Source organism: Canis lupus, chromosome 32 (genome assembly GCF_048164855.1).
Source record: "Canis lupus baileyi chromosome 32, mCanLup2.hap1, whole genome shotgun sequence".
In the NCBI taxonomy this organism is placed as follows: Eukaryota; Metazoa; Chordata; class Mammalia; order Carnivora; family Canidae; genus Canis; species Canis lupus.
In genome coordinates, this window is record NC_132869.1 from 11,522,062 (window position 1) to 11,547,615 (window position 25,554).

At 40.1% G+C, this 25,554-nt stretch overlaps 1 protein-coding gene across 1 annotated transcript in view; it reads right to left on the reverse strand.

Moving 5' to 3' along the window:
* INO80 (INO80 complex ATPase subunit) overlaps positions 1–25,554 on the reverse strand; it is a 129,783-nt gene that overhangs the window by 27,497 nt on the left and 76,732 nt on the right. The window contains exons 25-27 of the mRNA XM_072808387.1: positions 18,761–18,901; positions 13,129–13,354; positions 8,878–9,005 (exon numbers count right to left, since the gene is read on the reverse strand). Coding sequence (XP_072664488.1) covers positions 8,878–9,005; positions 13,129–13,354; positions 18,761–18,901 — 495 coding nt within the window. The remainder of the gene's footprint in view (positions 1–8,877; positions 9,006–13,128; positions 13,355–18,760; positions 18,902–25,554) is intronic.

The window sequence follows — 25,554 nt, forward strand, 5'->3', positions numbered from 1 at the left end:
ATCAATCTTCTTGTAGATCTTACTGTTTACATCAGTTATATATCAAGGTCAGCATGACACCAGAGATATTAATCCTAGACCATAATCAAACCAATGCTGATTACAGAGAGCCTGTTACTGAGGCAACAGAAGTGAATCTTTTCCATTTATTGCTTTAAGCCTCTGCTCTCCCACCCAGGGGAGCAGTGAGATTTCAGAAGGCTTAGATGAGTTTAGATCCGATTTCAGTAAATAGCTTCAAAACAACAAATAAATGGACATGGAAAAACGCAGTTAAAAGCAGAATAGGGAATGTCTACATCCTCACACCACAGAAAGACAGCTAAAATATAAAGGGAGACATAAAAAAGCAATTCAGTATTTCCTTCATTCACAAATTCTGGTTATACCAAAGCTATTCTAGATGTTTCTCTGAAATTCTGGGTGGTTTAGAAAATATACTTAATTTAATCTGGAAAGAAATGCCTAATTTCTTCCAACTGCTAATTTTAAGATTTGTGCCCACTTCTATGCTTAGTTCAGTTTTCCTATGATCTGAAAAACATCTAAAGATTTATCATAAAATTGATTTCAATTTTGTTAAAAACATAACACAAATTCTAACAATAAATGATAAGTCATAGCACTTTATATCTAAGTAATCTCTACACCCAATGTGAGGCTCGAACTCATGACCCTGAGATGAGAGTCACATGCTCTTGTGCCTGAGCCAGCCAAGGCACCCTTCAAAAATTTTAAAAAGCTATCTCAAAAAGTCTTTCTCTCTCAACAATCTAGACATCATAAGGTTTTGTAAGATCCAGGGCCACTGCTGATTACCACTTGCTGGCTGACTCTACTGTAGTTTGTAGGAACTGTCATGCTAAGCACTCCTGTGCACCAAAGAGGGCTTATGGAACAGAAACACCAGGTATTATCCAGTCCTTTCTTACACAAGGTACTCTGTAGACACCAAGGATCTCTTTCACCCAAGTCCCCTTTTGGTATTCAGGAACGACTTAGAAAATGATCCACCAGTATGATTAAATTTCCTGGAGCCTTGTAAAGTAATTCTTTTTGCTCCACCACTTAAAGAAGCAAAGAGAGAAGAGAAACCAAATATAGACCTTCCTCTTCCAGGTCTCATAATTTAGTATCCTCCTTTAATTAAATAAATATGAACATTAGTACTCAAGTGGATTCCTGTGGATCAATAAGTATTAACCAAAGTATATTCTAATACTGCTTAAACTAATAAAATTTTTTCAACATTTAAGACTTGAGAGCTATACAGTCCTAGTAGATACTATTTTTAAAAACACTGAAGAAGCCAAAAATGGGGTTATGGACAAGATGTGCTCTTGGTATTTGAGTAGTGATTTTTAACCAGGATTAAAAATACATGTGCCTGGACCCACCCCAGGGATTCAGACTCTGGGTTTGGGCTAGGGCCCAGAGTGGTTTATTTTTAAAAAGCTCCAAAGATGAGATACCCTATATCTGTAGCTGAGAACTACCACTACAAAGAGTAGGTCCTTCAGGATCTTGCTACCACAGCATGGCCCTCAAAAGTTTGTTAAAATGTAGAATCTAGGGGCACCTGGGTGACTCAGTCTGTTAAACCTCCGACTCTTGACCTCAGCTTAGGTCTTGATCTCAAGGCTGTGAGTTTAAGTCCCATGGTGGGTGGATTCCACACTGGGCGTGGAACCTACTTGAAAAAAAAAAAAAAGAATTGAGGGATACACCCCATAACTGATAAATCAGAATTTGTGTTTTAACATGTATTACTACTTGCAAGCACATTTATGCTTGAGAAACACTATTGTAGGGATTCCTGGGTGGCGCAGCAGTTTAGCGCCTGCCTTTGGCCCAGGGCGCAATCCTGGAGACCTGGGATCGAATCCCATGTTGGGCTCCTGGTGCATGGAGCCTGCTTCTCCCTCTGCCTATGTCTCTGTCTCTGTTTCTCTCTCTCTCTCTGTGTGACTATCATAAATAAGTAAAAATTAAAAAAAAAAAAAAAAAAGAAACACTATTGCAGAACAATATCCTTATACTATTTTAAAAGCGCTGGAATTTTTCCCCCCAAGTGAAATTTAATTTTAATTTAAATTCAATTTGCCAACGTATAACAGCCAGTGCTCATCACATCCCATGCCCTCCTTAATGCCTAGTCACTCCTTCCTCCCCACCCACCTCCCCCGAAGTGAAATTTTATATGAAACCCTGCTAGGGGCGCCTGACTGGTTCAGTCAATTAAGCGTCTGCCTTCAGCTTGGGTCATGATCAGGTCATGATCAAGGTGTCCCGAATCGAGCCCCGTATATAGGGCTTCCCTGCTCAGCAAGGAGTCTGCTTCTCCTCTCCCTCTTGCTCATGTTCTCTCTCAAATGAATAAATAAAATCTTAAAAAAAAAAAAAAAGCCCCTCTAATATAGGATAAAGGCCATTACTATTATGGTTGATGAAGAAGGGGGAGTCCAGGGCCCTACCTGCTTAATCCTTACCTAGGTTTCCCGTCCTCTACCCTGCCCTACCAGTTTGAAAAACATTCTTGGAAAACATATTAAGAAGACAGAGCGGCACTGGATCATATCTGTAAGTTACTTTTAAAATAGTGGCTGCACAGGTATCAGCATAACTCAAAATAGTTTCCACAAGTATCTCTCACTCCTTTAAAGTACATTAAATAAAAGCAAACATTCAGACACCAAGGGGTGTATGACAAAGGAACTAAGTTCATCTTGAAGCAGTAGTAACGATGGTGGTTAGTATTTACTGAGCATTTACTAAGTGACACTATTCTGTGCATTTTACCTGGTTTTGCTTATCTAATCCTCACTATAGTAGTCTTTAGGTGTTGTTATTGGCACTCCCATGTTACAGATGTTAAGTTGTTCCTGTAGATGTTCCTGAAGTTACATAAGTAGGTAACGGAGCTAGATTGGAACTCACGTTAATTGGTGCCAGAGGCTCTGGCTTAACTCCTCTACTGCTTTCCAAATAGAACAGAAGCTTACCACCACCAGGGAAAAAGGTGGTTGTAGTGTGTTGAGAAGCCACATGATTAATACATGCTATCCATAACCTTCATGCATTACCATCATTAAAAAAAAGATAATTGAGCATTTGAAAAAATAAAGGCAAATGTTCGTATATCTTTAACATGAACTTTCCATTCTGAGTCTTCTTTTCTATTTCAAAGTTGCCTCTGTTCATTTCAATCCGATTTTACTTTCCCAAAACAATTTGGGGGAAAGGCTCAGTATGATCCACAAACCTGCAGACCTGGTCTAACTTTATTTCCCGAACATGCCACTTTCCATTTTTGAGGTGTATCACCAGCAATGGCAGCCATCCTTCCCTTACCTAATACAAAGAGTCCTTTGGAGCAAGACCTAATCATAAGGCATACATAGGCCCATCATAATCTGCCTTCACTCTACTTGTGTTATTCCCTTTTTTCCTAAACCATATGCTCCAGTCACACCAAGCTAGTCCTGCCCAAATGTCTTGCACCTTCCCATCTCTGTGCCTTTTTACAGCTGGCTTCCTTAGTCTGGAATGCCCTTCTCTTTGACAGTTGAAATTGTATTTAAGTTCAGTTCAGATATCACTATCTATGGGAACCCTTTCTCAAGTGACCCAGTTAGAAATAAATGTATCTGTCTTACTGTCTTCAGCTGTTTTTTTTTTTTTAATTTTTATTTATTTATGATAGTCACACACACACACACAGAGAGAGAGAGAGAGAGAGAGAGAGAGAGGGGCAGATACATAGGCAGAGGGAGAAGCAGGCTCCATGCACCGGGAGCCCGACGTGAGATTCGATCCCGGGTCTCCAGGATTGCGCCCTGGGCCAAAGGCAGGTGCTAAACTGCTGCGCCACCCAGGGATCCCATCTGTTTACGGTTCATTTTGGGCACTGATATCAGGGTACAGTTGACAGGTGTGTGTATGTATGTGTGTGTGTGTGCATGTGATATTCCCCACTAGATACATTTCTTGAAGTCAAAGACCACATTTAACTTATATTCACAATGCCTAGCACAATGCCTTCCTCTTGCTCAGCATGAACAGAAATGAATGAAATGGAATAAATAGAATGTAGTTGTAAGCTGACACATTTCCTTCCACCACTCCTAAAGCCTAACCAAAATGCTAGTTACAGTGGCCCCAATTTGCTTTTCATTCTGTGGGACAGTTTTAGAATACCCAGTTTCCCAGAGTACTCACAATCACAGCTCCCAAAGGTAACTGGGAGTTCTAAGAGAAGCCAGCTTATAAATGATAGAATGTCTGTTCTAGATGAATCTTATCCAAGTGAAATACTTGTTGATTGGGTAAGTTATAAAACCTAGTGTTCTCAAATGTCATCCTTCACTATACATTATCTGGAGTTAATTCTGTATTGCATTATTTTCATACATTGGTGCAGTTCAAGATTTGTCTGGGTTTCAGTGCTTAACAATCACACCACATACAGTACCAGCTGGCTGACCCTTTCCAAGTACTTTTGTATTACATAGAAAAACTGACATTTCCTTAAATTACAGACTCAGCTGCTTGATGTAACAGGAATGAACCTCAACTGAGACAATTCAGAGATAATGTAAGTCATCTGCAATGAGTTAAAAGCTTTCTGCAACTATCAGAATATGGTGGTAGCGAGTGGTAGCGAGTGGGGAGGTTCCAAACTACGGTAAAAATGGTGGTGGTAGGAAATGTTTTGTCTGACATCCAGCTGGACACCATCATCCCAACTTCACCGTGGCTATGTCTGCTTCCACAGTACCTCCACCAGCAAAGACCCTACAGGTGACTAAGTAAATATAAAATAAATCCATAACATAACATTTAGTGATTGAGCATATCCTCCCCTATCTATGGCTTTGACTTCTGCCTGTGGCACACTAAAAATTCCTGGCCCTGTAAGTTTAGCAGTCTGCTTTTTTATCCCCCACCCAGAAATAGTATTTGGATACCATGAGAAAGAATAAGACATTTCTGAATACAGAATTCTATTTGGAATAAGATCTGATATATTCACAAGAAACTTAACGTCAGATTTTTGCCCAAGAGAAAGACGCTATCAATCACTTCAAAAAATACTGAGCAAATACTAAGTGCACAGAACTAGTATTTCTCCCAAAATGGAAACCTGGCCATACAGAAGTATATGGATTTTTGCTGTCTTTTGGTTCTTGTGAGTCCTTGAAACAAAGAGTCAAGTTGAAAGCACAGAACAAAACGCCCAAAGAGGCTGTTCTATGAAAGAGATGCTGATGTGCTCCACAATTATTCAACAGAGCTTTAATGTGCCCATGTGAATTTCTACCTTCTGCTCTTTTGGAAGCTTTTCTCTCCCTCTTTGATATACAAGGTGTAAGACTGTCAAGGTATGAAGAGAATCCTGAAAAAAAAATTTTTTAATCTAAAACTAACCAACCAAACAAACCCCACAACACATTGAGAATGAAGAAGCAAGGCAGGGGCCAAGGTTATTTATTTATTTTTTTAAAGAAAAGGTCAACTGTGCTCAAGGGAAAGCAACTATACAGAAGGGCCTTTCTATAGCAGGATCCTTAGGTTCATGTGCCAGGTCATGTCTTAAAGTTGAAACATGGCTCTAATAAATGTTTATAGTGAAAGCTTCTATTATGACAGTGACTAAAAAACCCAGAATAACTTTGAAAAGGTAAAGAAATGTAGACCTAATCCTGTACTGTCCTAAGATCCACACTAAATTAACATTTCAATAAATGATTAGATATATATTAAAATTGTGGGCATTTTAACTCCATGCCTACAAAATAAAATTTGAGGATTAACCTCTTGAAATATAGAATGTGGTTCATTTGAGTAAACAGTATTAAAACAAATAGATAGACCAAACCAAACCAAACGGATGAATGAACTTTCAGGAAATGTAATGTGAAGGAAAAAGAATAGTATAGTATTAAGGAAACTAGATAGACAAAAGTTTCATTTTAGTTTTTCAGTAAAACATGTAAAAAGTTGCAACATTTTCTGGCTTTAGCATCCTAGATGCATGTTATCCATACGGCTAAGGAATGTTAGCAGCTGTGAAATTCAGTTTTCCCTAATTTAGAATTCTCCATAGAGAGATCAACCACATTTATTTTTTAATTTTTAGAAAGATTTTATGAGAGAGAGAGAAAGAGAGAGAGGGGCAGAGACACAGGCAGAGGGAGAAGCAGGCTCCCTGCAAGGAGCCTGAGGTGGGACTTGATCCTGGATCCTGGGATCACGCCCTGAGCTGAAGGCAGACACTCAACGGCTAAGCCACCTCCAGGCGTCCAGAGATACAACCACATTTAGATAAGGTTCTCAAGCTGCCATGTTTGCAAAAACTACCCACAACGTCCACATCCTCTCAAATGTATCCAATAAATCTGCTGGATTAGAAAGAGATAGGAAGCAACCTGGTGGGTACGGTTTATAGCACTCATCCTGAGCAAAGCTCATTATCATACTTTGAATCACTTATTTTGGTAATATTTAGGAGTACCTATAGTGTATAATACATAGAATGAGGAGCCAAAATGTAGGACTGTATGAAATCTAAACCATCTACACTCCCCTTCATCTGCCAGAGCTAGCTTATTTTTTGGTAGCTTACCTCACTTAACTCCTGAACTTCCCCCTTTAATATGAAGCAACCTTTAGGACTTCAAAATACACTGACATAGCCTTGGGAAAAAAAATCATTTACAAAATCTTTTTTTTTTTTTAAAGATTCATTCATTTTTTTTTTTTTAAAGATTTCATATTCATGAAAGATACAGAGAGAGAGAATGGCAGAGACATAGGCGAGGGAAAAGTAGGCTCCTTGCAAGTAGCCTGAAGTGGGACTTGATCCTGGATCCTGGGATCACGCCCTGAGCCAAAGGCAGACACTCAACCCTGAGCCACCCAGGTGTCCCATCACTTACAAAATCTTTATCATATTGCTTTTTCTATAATTCAGAGCAGTGCAAGATCATCATTACTTCATCTGTACTTCCCTGACTCTTCAAGACAAGGCAAAGTGTATTTTATCTAAAAAGAGCCCCAGTGAAGAAGAGTTACTCATATTGTTTAGACTGTTGGTTTGGACAGAACATTAAAGATGCAGGCAGTCTTTTTATTTTGAATTATTACTGTTAGGACCTTTTATATAGGTAAGATCTGCATCAAACATGATGGCTTAATCACTTCTTTTACAGTGATTTACAGCCACCAGTACGTTTTCCATCATTTAGAAATAGATGGCCTGTTTTATAGGACAAGACAAAAAGTTCTGCCACTTGACAGCATTTGAGGGGCTAAACCAATCCTGTATTAAATGCCAAACTTACTGATTAAATTGATCTCAAATATCATGTGTTATGTATGTCTCTTGCTAAAAAGAAGCTGCCAAATTATTTAAAAAGACCTACTACTGGGGATCCCTGGGTGGTGCAGCGGTTTAGCGCCTGCCTTTGGCCCAGGGCGTGATCTTGGAGACCCGGGATCGAATCCCACATCGGGCTCCCGGTGCATGGAGCCTGCTTCTCCCTCTGCCTATGTCTCTGCCTCTCTCTCTCTCTCTCTCTGTGTGACTATCATAAATAAATAAATAAAAAAAAAAAAAAAAAAAAAGACCTACTACTGAATTAACAAATTACTATGAAATCCCTTTTTTTTTTTTAGTTTTTTTTTTAATTTATTCATGAGAGACAAACAGAGAGAGAGAGAGGCAGAGACATAGGCAAAGGGAGAAGCAGGCTCCATGCAGGGAGCCTGATGTGGGACTCCAGGAACATGCCCTGGGCTAAAGGTAGGCTCTAAACCCCTGAGCCACCCAGGCATCCCACTGAGAAATTCAGTAAGCCAAGCCTGGCTTCCAAAAACCTACAACTTCTTCTCTATGCTATCCTTTATTCCTTCTGTGCTGATATCCCTTCTCTCTTATTCCTAAATAGGGATAATGATGGTCCAGTTTCCATTTATTTACTATCAGCTACTCCCTGGAATAGCAGGATTAGGATATGAAGTCTTAGCTATATAAAGCCCATGGAAAAACCTGCGAATATTTATACACTACTTACATCCAAGTGCTTTAGCTCCCTGACCAGCGGCTTTCCAACTTTCTAGCACTAAATACTAACTGGTGGTTTGTGATGATTTGTCCTTTCACTCTCCCATTTCCATGTCCATGACTTCCTCTCCCTCAAATAATTAGCCTCCACTCAGACAACAAGGAAGCAGAGAAAACGTCAACACAGAAGTAACTAAAGAAGCAGAAGATGCCCTGCACAGTAAAACAAGTTGTATCTTACCATAAATGAATAGTTGTCAACTCTGGTTGCATATTAGAATCACCTCACAAGCTTTAAATATCCTGATGTCTAGGTCTCATTATTATTAGGCCTCACCTCACTTATTAAATAAGAATCTCTGAGGATGGGGCGAGACATGAATATTGGTTAAAGCTCCTCCAGGAGAATGCAACATATAGTCAAGTTGAGACCACTATATTAAATCAGACCAAACAGCTGTTCTCTGTTTTTTATATAGAGAACTAATCCTAAATCTTTATTTTCCATACAGAATTTCAGAGGACTTTTTAAATAATTCTCAAGCTCTGATCTCCTTCAAAATTAGGGAATTTCTTCCCTAGTAATGGAAGGAATAGGGGATGTTCTGCTTCACTGGTGTATGGAAGGAGATAAAGTCCTTTGTACATTCTCACATCTGCCAGGAGCTGCTTCTCTTCCCTTTATAGACAGTAAAATCACAAAGACAAGTTTTGGGTTTCCATTAAGCAGGACCGACCATTAGTCATAGACATCTGATTCCTGCAAATTAAATGTCAAGGTGTCCTAGGGTCCCCAAGGTTCCTTCTCCTACCTCCAGCAGGTCTATCATCCTGGTCATCTGGGAGTAGATAAGGACCCTATGTCCTTGAGACTTGAGCCGAGTCAGGAGGACATCAAGGGCATACAGCTTTCCACTGTCAGTGATGAGGCTCTCCTTGCCTGGGGAGAAGAAAAGGGAGGGAGGAGGAGGAAACTGTATTTAATTGAAGCAGCAAAATCACTCACTGCAAAGCTGTATGCAGCCAAAATTACTACAACCAGGATGCTTGTCATCCCGAGAGCAGGAAAGTACTCTAGAGAAGAAAGCAAAGCACTGTTAAATCAAGATCCAGTAGTGCTCCAGGAAGAAGTATCCTGAAAGAGGGAGGTGTAGGTTCCCTTCCAGCTGACAGCCCCCAATCAGATATCTGCTGCTAAGACATTTGAAACCTTCTCTGCTCCACATCCTTACTCAGGGGACAGCAGGTACACATGGACATCTAAAAGTGAGGTCCATGTCATATCTGCTCTAAATGACCCAAGAAACTTGTTTTTCCTGTTCATCCTATCTCTAGATATCTGCTTCTGCTAGTTCCGTGGCTAAATGGTTACACCTCCTGAAAGCATGAGAATGTAGAGAAACAGGCTACTCTTGCCTGTCCCTTGAGACACTTAAATACCGAGAAATGCAAACACATATATCCATTCCTGTCCCCTTTTAAATCCAAACTCCTTCTCCTGGATGATTTCAAATAGGCTGGCTGGTAAAAGTCATTATCCTAAACTGTAATTCAATAAAGACACTAAGATTTGTTCAACTTCTCAGAAGGAGTGACTTTGGGTTTCTGTGAAATGAAAATTGCTTTTACTCACTGACTTATGTTTTCTCTTTCCTCTTTCCATTAAAAGAAAAAAAAAAGGGAACATTTTAGCTAGAGATCTTTATAGAACACTTAACTCTCAAATTTTCATCTTATCCATTCAGTATCATTCAACTCCCATCACATTTCAGGAAGCAGAGTTTCCTGTTTGCAGACTGGTCCATAAACATGCCCTGAACAATCGCTGCTACTAAGAGGGGAAGAAATGAGGCTAAATGAGCTGGGAGATTTAAGAGTGTATGTGGAAGTAGCTGTGGGATGCAAAAAGGGAGAGACAAAGTATAGACATACTGCACAATTAGGCAATGAAAGTAAAAAAGGAAACGATTAAAAAAAAAAAAAAAACAACAACAAACCAAGGTCTATCCCTAGTTTCTAGGTTTGATCCCATAGTTTTTTTTCCCTCAGAACTGCAGAGGCTGACTGTTGAGAGCAATCCAAGAGTTCTCAATGGATATTTCTCTGTTCTCGCCACTATTTGCCAAGTGCACAATCATTGTATAAACCAAACAAGAACGGATGTGCTGACAGCACTATAACAAATCATCGGCCACTCTGTTTTTGCTACAAAGCCACAGGCCCTGGATGTTTACTCCTCTGTACCGCTGCCTGCCTTTTCCCACCTTCGGAACGCTGCCAGGCCACATCTCTCCCTCCACCACCCCCTCCCTGATGCTGTGGCACACACCTTTGTTCAGCTTCTTTGTTTGGTCCTGTTTAGATTATTGAAATGCTCTTCTTTTTGTTGATCGCCTTACCAACACAATCAAATGACTGCAGCTGGGACAGAACCAAATGCTAGGCCCTCTCCCTGGCACCAGACAAGGAGATCTGTATGAATTCCAAGTCTGATCAGGCAGTGAGGCTTTCCTAACAACTTTAACGTTTTCTTCTGGTCATGATTAACTTTCTCCTTTAACTGGATTCCCTGGGATCCTTCAATTTTGATAGCTCCTAGACATTCCCCACAGAGCTACCCATCAGCTTTCGTTTCTTTTTTCATTAAAAGTACAGGAAGGTGAAAAAAAGAGAAGGCCGTATATTTTTTAGTCCTTGAGTGAGCAAGCTAAGCTCATCAGATTTCTGCAGCCTGCTTATCTTCATTCTCCATTCACATCTACTCCCTCAACACAAATATTTTAGCATATAGAAATCTGTATCGTGTCTATAGTCTGAGAAGCTTCATCTCAAAATCATGATTCAGTGGTTTTCACACATTTCTGCTTCTCACATCCCCTTTCCTTCGCCAACTACAATGATCTGATGCTAAGATTAGGAGGCTCAGAGATGAAGACTCACACAGGTCCTGAAGAACAGAACTCTGATGCACCTGAAAGAGGCAAGAGTGGCACGTGTTGTTAGCTGTTTCTGTGTATGTGGGAAGTGAAAGCGGATGGACTGGATTTTTTTGGACTATCCTGAAAGAAAAGGCCTAAGCACAAAGAGACTGTAGCGATAGCCTTAGAATATTTAAACAACGAATAATATTTCTGCTTCTCTGTTAAGTGTGTTAAGTTAGCACCCAGTACTTGTCCTTAGAAAGATACACAGAAAAAAGGAGTTTCTTTCCCTGCACACACTGCTGTCTTCTGGGCCTGGCATCCATTACCCAATTTTTTAGGAGCTATCAAAGTTGTACCAGACAACAGCACCACCTGTTGCTAAGCAGGGCGCAGAGCCAAGAAGAGCACAATTCCCTAGAAATTAGGCTGATTATGCCAAGTCAAACCTCTCTTTAAAACAGGATCTCAAAAACTGTTGTACAGACCCTATCCTACTTTCTTGCAATGTTTTCTATGATCCTATAGTACAATCTTACAGTATTTTTACTAAGACACAAGTTCTTACTGGCCGCAGTGTAAGAGCCTGCTTAGAGACAAAATGAATATATCCCATAGCAGTAAAACTAGGGTAAAAGATGATATACATACTTTTTCCAAGAAGAGGAGACTTTTGAAAGGACTATACATCTTTCTCCTAGTGAAACAGGGAGATGCATTCAAGGTGTGAAATCCAGATTTTGGTCTTTGGGGGACTATACTGGAACCAATCCTTCCCAAGAAAATAGAAAATGCAAAAGTACAGGAAAAAAAAGAGATAAAATACAGATTTCAGTGGCCCCCCCAGCCCCCGATGCCTTGCTGCCCTGCCCCAGCCAGTCTACAGAGTACAATGGGGTTAGTGAGGAGCTGGTTGGTTCTCACAGTAAACAGCCAGTGAGGCTGGCGCTTTTTATCGATGCGAAAAGAACTCAGACACTTCCTGCTATTTAAACAAGGTCCATTTTTCTTTCAAAGAACAGGAAAAGCCACAAGAGATTCCCACAGCGCCAGCAATAAGCCTTCTACTCCTGTACTGGGAACTTAGGAGCTAGAGTGAAGAAGGGAGAAAGAATAAATAAGGTGTTGTCTTGCTTCTTTCAACACCTGTGCTCATCCTCTGCCTGGGATTCTGTGGTTTCCAGACCTGTTGGATTTTAGCCTTCTATTCCCACTGCTAAGTCTCCTTTACAACTGGACTTTCTTCTTGTTTTCTAACAATACACCTTCGCTCACCCCTTTCAGGTGTTCTAAGTCTGCTTATACTATGAGGCCACATCCATATTGCTCTCATAAATTCAAAATGGTATCTTCTAGTTCAAAGCACCTCCATAGCTACTACCAGGCTGACTCAAAGTCTCCTGACACTTGGCAGATTCTCTCTTTTGAATGCAGAGCTCTAGTTTATTTCCATTATATCCAGTAAAAAGAATACAAAGTATCAGAGAATCTGCACAACCAAAACTAACAGGGTAGCTCTCAACTACCACCCCAATCTGCCAGCAGGTGTAAGCAAAGAACATAAGCCTATGAACCCTGTGTTCAGTTTCCTTAAAAGTAGTCTCACTCAAGCAAAGATGAAAACTTAGTTTCCTTTCAACCCTCGACCTTGACTCTAGGAGGTCTGGGAATCTGCTAGAATTTTGGCACAAAACACACTGTTTTTCTTCTGGTTATCATTCAGATCTCTAGTGCTCCGTGCAGGATACTGTTTATGCTACTTCAACCAGGCTTTCTGAGAGTGACGACATTCTCATTCACTCTACTGGCAATGGCACAAGACAACTGTACTCACTCGACCTGGAGCCTTTCCTACCAACTTTATTTCTTACGCCTCCTCCCCCACTTTTTTGAAAGGGTAGCATTCCTTTCTCAGCTGTAAGCTTGTCAAAGGAGAGTACGTAAGCACAAATCTGAAAAACATTTCTCTCTTAAGTCATAAATTACTTAAGTATTTTTACCTATAAAGCTAAGGGCAAAACAGGAAACAAACCCCAAGAACACTGAATTCCAAATATCTAAAGCCACCACATGGAGTATCTCTTTGGTTCTTCCTCCCTTGCCACAGCTGGGAACACATTCCCAAAAGAACAGAGCACTTACCTGGAATCCTGATGAAAGACCAGCCATTCTGAGGCCTGATGCTCCACAGTCCTCCAGCTGGCTCTGGGAAGAACTGGGATCGTCGATTTAGCCAATCTGCTGCTAGTTCAGGGGCACCATTTAACAAACACTGCTTGGCTGCCAGACTCCCTCCTTCCTTCAGCACTCGCCGCTCATATTCTGCACTTCGGTCATTGCAGTAAGAATCCAATGGCACTGCGGTAACCTGCAGTGAAATATTCATGAGACAGCTCTTGCACATTTCCTATACCCCAACTTTGAAATCAGACAAATGTGGCTAATTCTTAGACTAGTGGTTTTACCTTCCTTGTTCTGACAAATAAGCAGCCCCTAATAATAACTGACTTAGTGAGCTGGTCCAGGTAAAAGGCCAACCTCTTAGAGTATGTATCTGCAGCAAACTAAAGATCCAAAGAGTACTAGAGTTTGCAGAAAAACTGGGATACCAGTCAGGAATAATTCTATCACAGATGTATATATATCTGATCACTCTGCCACCTCCCCCCATTGCTGGATAGTGTTTCTAGCAAAGTTCTATTAGCCATACACAGACTGGTGAGATCAGAAAGGGACTTGCAACTATGCAGTCATTATTAAAGAATGAAAAGAGTTATTGGCCTGATGAATTTAAAGCTGTCTTTAATGCTTTTGTGGCAAAACTCTCAAGTTTATGAAAACTTCTTTCTCCTCTTCCCTGACCTGGTTGCTAACTGACAAGCCTAATGAAAGAGAAGGCAATCTTTCTTTCAGGCCATAAGCTGGGATATGGAGGGGTGGAGAAAGCAATTGCCATAGAGTAGTGGATTCATTTCTTGGCTAGGACAGGGGCTATGCACAAATTCTTATCTCCCCACAAGGTGCAACAACACTGAAATGCGGCCCCCCAATGGAATAGAAGGCTCCAGCCAATTAAGAAACGGGCTTTTTAATCCTTTAGTGATCTGGGTCTATTCCCACTCTAATAAGCATCTGTGTATTCAGATAGCTGTGAAATCACCTGATTAGAAGCCTGAGTTACCTTCTGTTGAAATTTGGACGCTGTGATTATCTGCAAGCTCAGGTTGATAAAAATGCTAACGTCCCATTATACACAGTAAATTGCTCAGAAAAACCTTGGAGCCAGATCAAGAGATGGGGAGAAACTGGGTATAAGGAGCAAGGGCAGAGGAAGGAGAGAGATCAGAACATAAAACACAGGCTGTACCTAGTTAGCTAGTTCTATTGTTGCTATTATTTCCCAGAAGTGAGACATTTAGGAAAATATATCTTGCTATTAATTTTTCTACTTTCATGCCCATCAATCTTTAGGGCAATGGAATGGTTGTCAAGTTCTGGTACACATAAGAATCTTTGTAGGAGCGTATCTAAAATGCAGATTTTGATCCAGAAGGTCTAACGGAGAAGCCAACAGCTTTAGGCTTTTAATGAGCACCTCAGGCCAAGCCTTAATACTGCCCTAGGGTACATTAACAATCAGCTAGCTGATGATGGGGCTGCAGATGCCTCTGCTGGAAACTACAGGATACCAAAACAAGAGAAAGAACATCATTTACTAATAACCACAGGGTCCTCTACTCTGGTTTAGATGAAGCTGAAAAATGAGTTTGCTAGAGAACAGTGCCATCTACAGTCTACACACAAAACTACAGGGAGGGTCACAGCAAGTTGGGCCCCTGCAGCTCCAAAACCCAGACAGGCTCACACACAAATCACCTTCACATACAGTACTAGACACAGGTTTTGGTAATCTCCTATCATTTTTACCCACTCCAAAAAGAGTCTGTTCTGTTGCCTCCAACTTGTCCTTTTTTGCACCAAAAGCTGAGCACAGACAAATGAAGACAGATAAAAAACACAGCTGGATAAAAACTGGATCTTTCCTGATGTGGCCTGTCCTAGCAGTAGCTCAAGCAGCTTTCTACCATCTAGGGTATGAGTCCTAGAGCCTCACAATTAATAGTGGCTGTACTTTCCTAACAGTGATATAAGCAGCTGTGGCTGGACTACAGAAGCATGACTGGTTCTATATACTATATATACTCTTAGACGAGTAAAGCATATTTAGTCGTTTCCAATAAGAGACTCATACTGACCAATTTTACACTCAAAGATAACAGCTTTGTTTTTATTTTTGTTGTTTATTTTATAGAAAAGCAGAACTGACACTGCAATTATATAGACTTCAGGGGGAACCTGGGTGGCTCAGTCAGTTAAGTGTCTTACTCCAATTTTGACCCGGTCATGATCTCAGGATTGTGAGTACCTCATCAGGCTCTGTGCTGGGCATGAAGCCTGCTTAAGATTCTCTTTCCTCTCCTTTTGCCCCTCCCCCACTCACTCTTGCACATGGTAAATGTAATGTAAATAAATACATAAATAAGGCCTTGTGCCCAATTCTCCAGATGAAAAGTCAAAAGCCAGTAATTCAGCATGAAGGAATAGGGGAACACTGGCACAAGGAAAATGTGTTTCCTGCCTAGAACTCACTCCTAGGCCCTTTTATAGTTTAAAAACAAAACAATTTTTTTCTAGTTATAAACTTTCACATATTTTCCAATTTCATTTTGCGATATTCTTCCAAGTCCAGGACTGAAAACTAGGAGGTATGTGAGGCCCAGTTCTTAGGGACATACTTTTTAATGTTTTGATAAGCTTCTTTGGCAGGAGCCGTGGATCAAAATATATGCAGAATCACAGAATGTCGTATCATAAGTATGTAAGCAGTGAACTCAATGAGGTCCAAAAGGAGGCACTTCTAATTAAACTGTGCTTCCCAAGTGAGCTCTATCCTAGACAGCCTCCACCCATTCTGCTAACCCCAAGTGGCCTTCCTGATTGCTCAGAAGCAGGGGGGAGATGAAGCATGACATACCATTTTTCCCTCCGCACAAATGGAAATGTATACTCCCTTCAGTCTCATATGAAAAAACCTCTGTTTCTTGCTTCATTAACTTCCTAAACTATAGTATCTTCAAGGGCTGTCTCCTCAAGCATTTAGTGCGTCCTTCCTGAGGACATGTATACTCCTGCTCTAGCTCTAGAAAGCGTGACCACTCCAAGCGCTTCAGTTTTTTGGTAAGATGGATTTCCAGGATCTTAGTTTATTAACCCTGCAGGATTATTTCTTCAGCTAATGAGAAAACAGCTCCTGTGATTCCTTCCTTAGTGGCACAGTTCTTCCAGAACTGACCCTAAAGTTTCCATAGCACAAGATAGGGACATGAACTTGTTTTAGCTCAAGGCCAAGGTTAAGACTTCAAAGGAAATCAGCACCTCCCATCCCCAAATGGGTTAGAAATCAATATAAGATAACCAAGGTATCTCAGGATTATTCACACTCCAGACCTGATGTGAAAAGTAAAAGCTTATGTATGAATGTATAAAATATTGACATATTTAAAGCTTCTCTTCCTGTCCACATAACCACAGTGTAATTACTCTCATTTCAGGTTTGGAACCTGCTATGTGAAGAAACTACAAAGAATTATGGAAAGAGGAGCTGAGTAGGAAAGGAAGGTACTGGGGAGGAGCGCTTTAGCCAAATGATAAAAAGTCCCCTATTCTCTGCCTGCCAACACACCTTTATAGTATTCTAGCCTTCTTCAAGCTAGTCACCATTTATTGTTCTTTAGGGAAACAGCAGCACAAGGCATGATAATTTAGATTTTGGGCTCCTCAGAAAACAAGTCTTCAGTTGTACTGTTGGGGTATTACAGGTATGAGGATGGTGGGAAAGTGAGGTGGTTCTTTAGAATGGTTGGCTACAGAGCTATGAGTGGAACAAATGAAGAATTTTTATGCCAGTAAATGCAATGACAGCCTAAGACAGCTTGCTTTTTAATTGGCTCTATAAATCACTGGGGATATGAGAAATCAAACTATCTGGATATCCCTCTCTGAAATCTAGACTTCCTCTTATTAGGCCACTCAGTATATACACATCAGATCGGGAGGGTGAGAAGAAAATGAACCATACAACTATGAAGCCTGAAGATCACTTTCCACAGAAGCAACTGACTTTAGATGTTTTCTAGAAAAGGTGCATTTCCTTGCATCGACTTAAGCTTCAAAGACCAAAAATGCTTTGGAAGAACAGGATACAAAGAAAATCTAAATACTTTCTATTTAGATAGCCAATATAAATCAAAGTTGACAGTGGTCTGGGAATCAAGTTCATGTAGTACAGGGTCAGCAGAAAGAAGGGAAAGCAGGCAGGAGTCAATGGGACTCATCCTTTTTTTTTTCTTTCTTAAAGATTTTATTTATTTATTCACAAACACAGAGAGAGGGGCAGAGACATAGACAGAGGGAGAAGCAGGCTCCATGCAGGGAGCCTGACGTGGGACTCGATCTTGGGTCTCCAGGATCATACCCCAGGCTGCAGGCAGCGCCAAACTGCTGCACCACCGGGGCTGCCCCTACCATCTCATTTCCATTCAGCTTTCTTGGGACCCTCTGCCAGATCCTGACCTTTGAGAACTTAATAAAGATACGAGCTGATGTAAAAACGACAGAAAAATATCACCAAGGAAGATTCAAAAGGCTCCACATTCTTTAAATAGAACTATGAACACAGCGTTAAGTGTAGAATAAGTGGAGAAAACAAGGTGAAACACAGAAGGGTAAGAAATGTTGGCCTCTAGAGCGTTTTGCTGGCTAACTCAAAGACGCCCCTTACAGCAAAAGAAATTGAGCCAGGAAGATAGAAATGTGTTCTCTGCTCTAACCAGAGTCTGGCGTATCTCTACTCTGCCCCTCTCCCTTCATATACTTCTTCAGAACTGTAAGAGAGCTTCTGTCTAGCTCTGATCAATGACAGGAAAGAGAGGAAGAGGTAAGTAGAGTAAAAAAACACTGCATTGTGCAAAGGGGAGCCTTTGCAGCGATGGTATTGGCAATTATCAGAGTATCCTGTTTTCATAAATGGAGTATTAGGAAGGATCTAACAGATGCTCAATGCTGAAACCACAACAGAAACTGCTCCCAACCTGCAAATAAAACTAGGACTGCTAAATGGTGAATACAGCACAACAGAGGGAACATACTTGTGAACCACAGTCTAGGCAGGGCTGCTGAGGAAAGTGATGGAACACCATAGGAAGAAATTTTTTAATGCTGGAGTGTTACGTTTCCTTTTGTTATTTGGAGACTGTACCAAGGTGATAAGGCCAGATCAAATCTCCCTTCCAATCTGGCTCCCTCCTCTGAAAAACCCTCAAAAACCTCAATGCAGGTAACAAATGGCTCTCTTTCCTTTTCAAATATTCCGCTGTCCCTGACCCTGCTGCTTGGTGATAATCTACCTGACAGATGGCTTGCTCCCATGGTAGTTTAGAGCCCCCGCCTAAATGAAAGGAACTACACAGGAGAGACATTGCCAGGGAAAGAAGTCATTCCCATCTATCATACAACAGTTCTCAAACCAACACTATTTAAAGGAAAGAATACTGTCTTGGGAAAGCCAGGACCACATATGTCTCCTAAATACTGAAGATTTATGTTTCTTAAGGTCCAAACAGCTTAAAACAGTTCTGTTTAAGAAATGGATCTCTTAAAAGTTGGTTTATTTCTTCAAGTATCTATTTTGTCTCTTCCCTCTTGTGACACTTACTCGTGGACTGGCCACACACAAAAAAGATGGCAGTTCAGTGAGCAGGCAGCAACGAAGCGAGGAGGTAGCTGATCTCCGCTGATGGATGACCTGGTCTGAGTAGCCACTCACTGCTTTGCAGTGGCTGCTGAAAACCAGTGACTACAAAACAAAAAATGCAAATTAGTGTCATTGGCAAATATGTCATTACAAGTTTAATGCAAGCAAAATGGAAAAAAAGTCACATATTAAACGTCTGACTTAAACATATTCTTTTTTTTTTTTTAAAGATTTTATTTATTTATTCATGATAGTCACAGAGAGAGAGAGAGAGAGAGAGAGAGAGGCAGAGACAAAGGCAGAGGGAGAAGCAGGCTCCATGCACCAGGAGCCCGACGTGGGATTTGATCCCGGGTCTCCAGGATCGTACCCTGGGCCAAAGGCAGGCGCCAAACCGCTGCGCCACCCAGGGATCCCCTAAACATATTCTTCTTACTGAATATTGTTAATTCTAATAGATAATAAACCAGTAATTAGAATCAAATGCATAATACAGTCAAGGTCCATGCTAATTTTTAAAAACATGGTTTTATTAATATACTGTAAGCAAGTGGCATTTCTAATTCTATCTTTTTATGGAAGAGATACTGTTAATTATAAATAGAGCAAAACTTTCATTAGACAAAACAAAGTATATATGAGGGGGAAGTTTGGTTCATTTGTTATACCATGAATAAAAACTCATGTCTTGCATTAAAAACATGATGGCCAACAATATTTCCTTCTAAATTTTTCTATAAGGCACATTTAAAAAATTTATTTATTCATGAGAGAGACACAGAGAGAGGCAAAGACATAGGCAGAAGGAGAAATAGGATCCCTGTGGGGAGCCTGATGCGGGGCTCGATCCCAAGACCCCAGGACCATGACCTGAGCCAAAGGCAGATGCTCAACCACTGAGCCACCCCAGTGCTCCGCCCTCCCTTTTAAGATTTAAAGTAATCTCTATACCCAAAGTGGGGCTCAAACTTACAACCCTGAGATCAAGAGTCGTATGCTCTACTTACTGACTGAGCCAGCCAGGCATAGCCTGTTTAGCATCACATGTGTATACTAACAGTGCAGTGTACAACTGACCCTTGAAGAACGTGGTTTTGGAATGTGTGGGTCCACTTACACATGTATTTTTTAAAAAATGCAAATACAAATGTAAATGTATTTTCTTTGTGATTTCCTTAATAACATTTTCTTTTCTCCAGCTTACTATCTATAACACTGATAACATACAAAATTTGTGTTAATTGGCTGTTTATGTTATTGGTAAGGCTTCCTGTCAACAGTAGGCTATTAGTAGTTAAGTTTTGGGGAAGTCAAAAATTATACTTGGATTTTTGACTGCAAAGAGGGTCGGCATCCCTAACTGCTGCATTGTTCAAGGATCAACTGTAGTTCTAGTAAGTTAGCTTGTCTTATTTATTCAGTGACATCAATACAAGAGGTCAGGAAAAGAAAACAATATTGCTTTAGTTCCTTTATCTGACCACTTAAAAATATGTATAAATTCTTCATTAGTATTACTGTATCAATACAGTTTAACAAGACTAAAAGTTCATATTAAAACTTCAGTTCAGGGATCCCTGGGTGGCGCAGCGGTTTGGCGCCTGCCTTTGGCCCAGGGCGCGATCCTGGAGACCCGGGATCGAATCCCATGTCGGGCTCCTGGTGCATGGAGCCTGCTTCTCCCTCTGCCTGTGTCTCTGCCTCTCTCTCTCTATGTGACTATCATAAATAAATAAAAAAAATAAAATAAAAATAAAACTTCAGTTCATAGGCATTCATGCAAAAGATATTTTAAAAGTATGCAATGTTCACATAAAAGAATGTGTCAGTGGGATTATAGTGTTCTTTATTACAGATGCAATTCTTCAGTGCAATGCTAGACATTTTATCTTTGGATCTTCATTCTTGATTACTTAATTTTTTTCTTTATTTTTTTTTCTCAGATAAGGCAGGTTGTAACCTGAATAACTATATGGATGAAGATAATACATACACAAGGTAGTCAAATTTATACATTGTTATAAGGTCAAGAAAACAAACTGCAAGAGAACAGTAAACAGGACTCTGTACAGAAGAATAGCTATAATTCCAGTACCAAAATCTTCGAGGACTGAATCTCTTTCAAGGCTTCTTTATTCTGCAGGTATCTTTTCCCAAAATAAATGGGCTCTTCAGGATCATGGTTCCAGAGAAGCCATCTCAAGTTGTCTAGCAGAATATGTGTATCATAATCCATTTCCATGAACCAATCAGCATTTTCTAAGTAATACTCATGAACAAACTGAAAGGCTTTAAAACTGTTTCCAGGGGAGTCGGGCCATGTCCAATGGTTTCCAACCACACTGAATGGAAGTCTTTACAATACTTTATCACAACATTGGGTCCACGTAGCTTTGGCATGTTTAATATTTTCCTCTGGATGTGGACGTCCAGAAAAGAATTTTAACCTTCCAATAGTTTTTCAATAGTAATCTGCATTCTCATCTTTATGTTGGTGAGCATGTACATTGAAGTTCATCCACCTCACTATATATTTATGTCCATTACCTTCTGAATGCCTAAGGTAAGGATCATTGCAAAGATGATTAGACCAGGTATCATCCTGTTCTTCTAATACTTGATACTAGATAGCTAAGAACATACACTTTTAAAAAAATCCTATTCCTACTGCAAAGAAGGTAGTCATTTTTCTTGTTTTCTGCATGCACGTTTTTTTATTATTGGTGGTAAGCCTCTTTACCCCTCTCCCAGGAGGTGGAGAGATGAGTCTAGTGGCTACTGCTCATGTCATCAAGTTACAGTTGTAGTAGGTTCAGGACTGCTAGTTGGGGTGCCTACAGCCATCCAGGTGGCTGAGGCAGCAGCAGCTGACCTAAAGACCTCTGAATTGTTTACCAACTTCTAGAGTACTAACTAAGTAACATCTCTGCCAGAGATAGTTATCCTCATTTTAAGTATTCTCAAATGGCAGAATTAAACAAAGCCTATTCCTTACTTCATTCTTAAAATGTAAAGTTGAAAGATGAAAGAATATTTCCTTCAGTTATCTTCTCATCAACACAATTTATTAATAAGAAAGTTAACGTTTTAGCTATAGAGAGTCCTTTTAACACAATGTTATTTGTGATACCTTTCTGGAAAAAGCCTAATGATAACTCTACTCCCAGAGGTGGTCATTCACAAATTAAAATATGTTCACTTGTCTTAAATGAGCTAGGTTAAGATAGTATTCTCATTGGAAGTCACTAAGGCAAGGTGATTTGTAGCTTTAAGATTAAAAACAAAACCAAAACCCACTAGCTCAAAATGCTCATACACAGCCTTAGCTTTAGAGAAATCCTGAACACCTCCAGCATATTTTATTCAATCTATACTTTTTTTACATTATTTTCTCTCTACTTTTTTTACATTATTTTCTCTTAACAGTGGTTCCATCAATTCTTCCTCAGTACAGATGGTCCTTTAATGCGACACTACTCACTATTCCCTTCACATAACGACATGAACTAGACACTGCTCCCTACAAAAAAATTTAATGCTTAACACAATAAGGGACACCTTAAATGCCAATACCTAAGATGAGGTGGAGGAGGGACAGAAAGAAAGGTAAATTACTGCTTTAGTCTGTTTTGGACTAAAACAAATTAGAAAAAAAGACAATGTCACACTATGGGAGACATGATTTGGTTATGATATGGGCACAGGTTTTGCTGTTCTGTTGTCCCTTCCTCATGCTCTCGAGTGTCTTCATTATCCTGTAGGCATTGGCAGCTTTGTGTGCGTCTTGCTACCAGAATCACAATATGCACATAGCAGACTTTTGTAAAGAGTCTTTTGGCACTATGCAAAAGTCTCAAATGAAAATAAGTTGGGCAGGAAGATAGACCTCACAGCTGTAAACTTCCTGGCATAGTACAGCACAGAAAACATACAAATGTTTTTCCCCTCAGATATAGATCCATTTAACAAGGGGCCATACTTTATTCTCCATGTCTTATTTAAAATTAAAAGGAACATTTATGTTACCATTAGATTTTCATTGCTCAGAAATTAATTTTCTGCTTTTGTTCTTAAAGAATACATCAAACATAGGTATAGACAAAGGTCTCATTTTATTATATTATTTTGCTTTTTAAGTATTTCAATTCCAGTTAGTTAACATACAGTGTTTTATTAGATTCAGGTGTACAATATGGATTCAGTACCCACAATTCCATAATTCACTGGGTGCTCATCATGACAAGTACCCTACTTAATCCCCATTAACCTTCCCCCAAGCCCTCTGCTCTCTGGCAACCATCGGTTTGTTCTCTATAATTAAGAGTCTATGAGGAGAGGTCTCACTTTATTATTATTTTTTTTAAGATTTTATTTATCCATGAGAGACACAGAGAGAGAGAGAGAGAGAGAGAGAGGCAGAGACATAGGCAGAGGGAGAAGCAGGCTCCATGTAGGGAGCCTGATGTGGGACTTGATCCTGGGTCTCCAGGATCACACCCTGGGCTGAAGGCAGTGCTAAACCGCTGAGCCACCCAGGCTGCCCGAGGTCTCACTTTAAATGAAAGGGTGTAGTGGGTGTAGTGTTTATAGACCAAACACTAGACTACATGGATTCTATTTTCTGATATTTTAAGTGACCAAACAGAAAGGGAGAAAATAAAGTACAGAAAAACCCTGAATACAATGGCTTCCCAGGGCATTGGCAGCTTTCATGATCTCATGAAGTAACGACAGATATAAATACTGAAGTTGCAAATTAACATTTAGCAGATGAGTTTTTGAAAACTTCCTGTCTGCAATTCTTCATCAATAGCCAGTCACAGCTCTCTAAGCATTTAATAGAGACAATGTTTAAAACTTAAACACACAACACTCTTTTTAAAAACAATTCTTGCTAACAGACACACAAAATAAATAAAGATAAAACAGAGACGCTCCCAACACAGTTCACACCTATGGCAGCTCGATACTAGGTATAGTTCCTGGGGAAGGAGCTTGGCAGAGCCACTCTCACTGCTCTGGTACACGGAGGCCTATAATGGCTCAGTGCAAAACAAATGCTGAATGCTATTTCCCCTTTTTGCCTTTTTTTTTTTTTTGGTAAAAGTAAAAGTCCTCTTCAGATTTCTTTTGGTTAGTGAAAGAGGTACAAATGTAGGTCTTAAAAGCAAAGTGGAATAACCCTGAGCTTTTGAAAAGTGGGGGACACTCTGAACTCTGCTTCTGCCAATCATCATTTTTAACTGGTTATAGCATAAAATCTGCTTTGCCTCCTCAAAAGATGACTACATAGTATATATTCTATAGATTCTGGATTTTGTCTTTATTCTTCTAAGCAAAACAAAATTAAAAAGAAAAAGATTCTTTTTTTTTTTTTTTTAAGATTTTATTTATTCATGATAGACATAGAGAGCAAGCGAGCGAGAGAGGCAGAGACACAAGCAGAGGGAGAAGCAGGCTCCATGCCAGGAGCCCGACGCAGGACTCAATCCCGGGACTCCAGGACTGCGCCCCGGGCCAAAGGCAGGCACCAAACCGCTGAGCCACCAGGGATACCCAAAGAAAAAGATTCTTATGTGTAAGACTTGTACTCTTTAATCCTTACAAAACTGTACAAGAAAGGAACTCTAGCCAGAGCTCACAGTGGGGAAGGAGGTGTGTGAGAACGAATTCATGAAAAATTTGAACTACTATTCCTTCTTAAAATTCTCACCAGTAAAGCAAGGGTGGAGCACAATAAAATTAAGTGGAACGTAGTGAACCATTCTGACTTCTCCACAAGTATCACAAGAGAAAAATATCAGACAAGCATTCCCATCAAATAAGAGAGTTTAAAAGGCCCTAAACTTTGTTTAAAACATCCCTAAGTGTCAACTGATTTGTGTCCTTAGCCTAGTCCCTTAGTTCCTTGATATTTATATATCATTCCAAAGCCAGTATTATGAGAAAGATACTTCCTCGAACTCTCTAACACAGAATTCAAACCTAACATTCACTGCAGAGTGAGAACAGGATCTTACAGGTGCACCTCTGGGGGGCGGAAAAGCTTCTGTCTAGATTTATTCATATCCATGGTGGGAAAGAAAGAGGAGAAGACTGGGTTAGACTGCCGAATGACTCAGTAGTATGGGAGCTGAGGTAGTTTATTGGGAACAAGATGACAACAAGTAGCTAAGTCAACATTCATTACCTGTCTTCTAACAGGAATAAGAACAAAGCCTTTACCTGGATGTGAGGACTGGAAGCTGTACTTAGGAGACAGGCTGCTGGAACAATAACTACCACTCTCTTTATAAAACAAATGAAGGCACAGAAGAGAATGAAGGGTTTTCTGCAGTAAGAGGACAAAGCTGCATGTGGAAAAATTAATTCAAAGCTAATTTGATAGCTCCAAAAGAATTTTACGTGAAATTATTATTTGAATAGTACCAGAGAAATAATTCTGACACTTGCTTCCAATTTTAGCACTTCCCCTTGTCTTTGCTCTCAGGTCTGTCCACTCAAGAATAATCCCAAAGGTGCCTGGCTGGCTCACTCGGTAGAGCACTCAACTCTTGATCTCACTGGAGCAAGTGACTCTTGATTTCAGTGTTGTGATTTTGAGCCCCATGCTGGGCACAGATTACTTTAAAAAAACAAAAAAAAACCCCAAACTTCACCTTTAAAAACTGATCTTGAACATGGAATCAACTTGCATGTTCTTCCATCAAAACTTTGTTGTTCTTGTCTTAAAGGTTTTATTTTTTCTCCACACT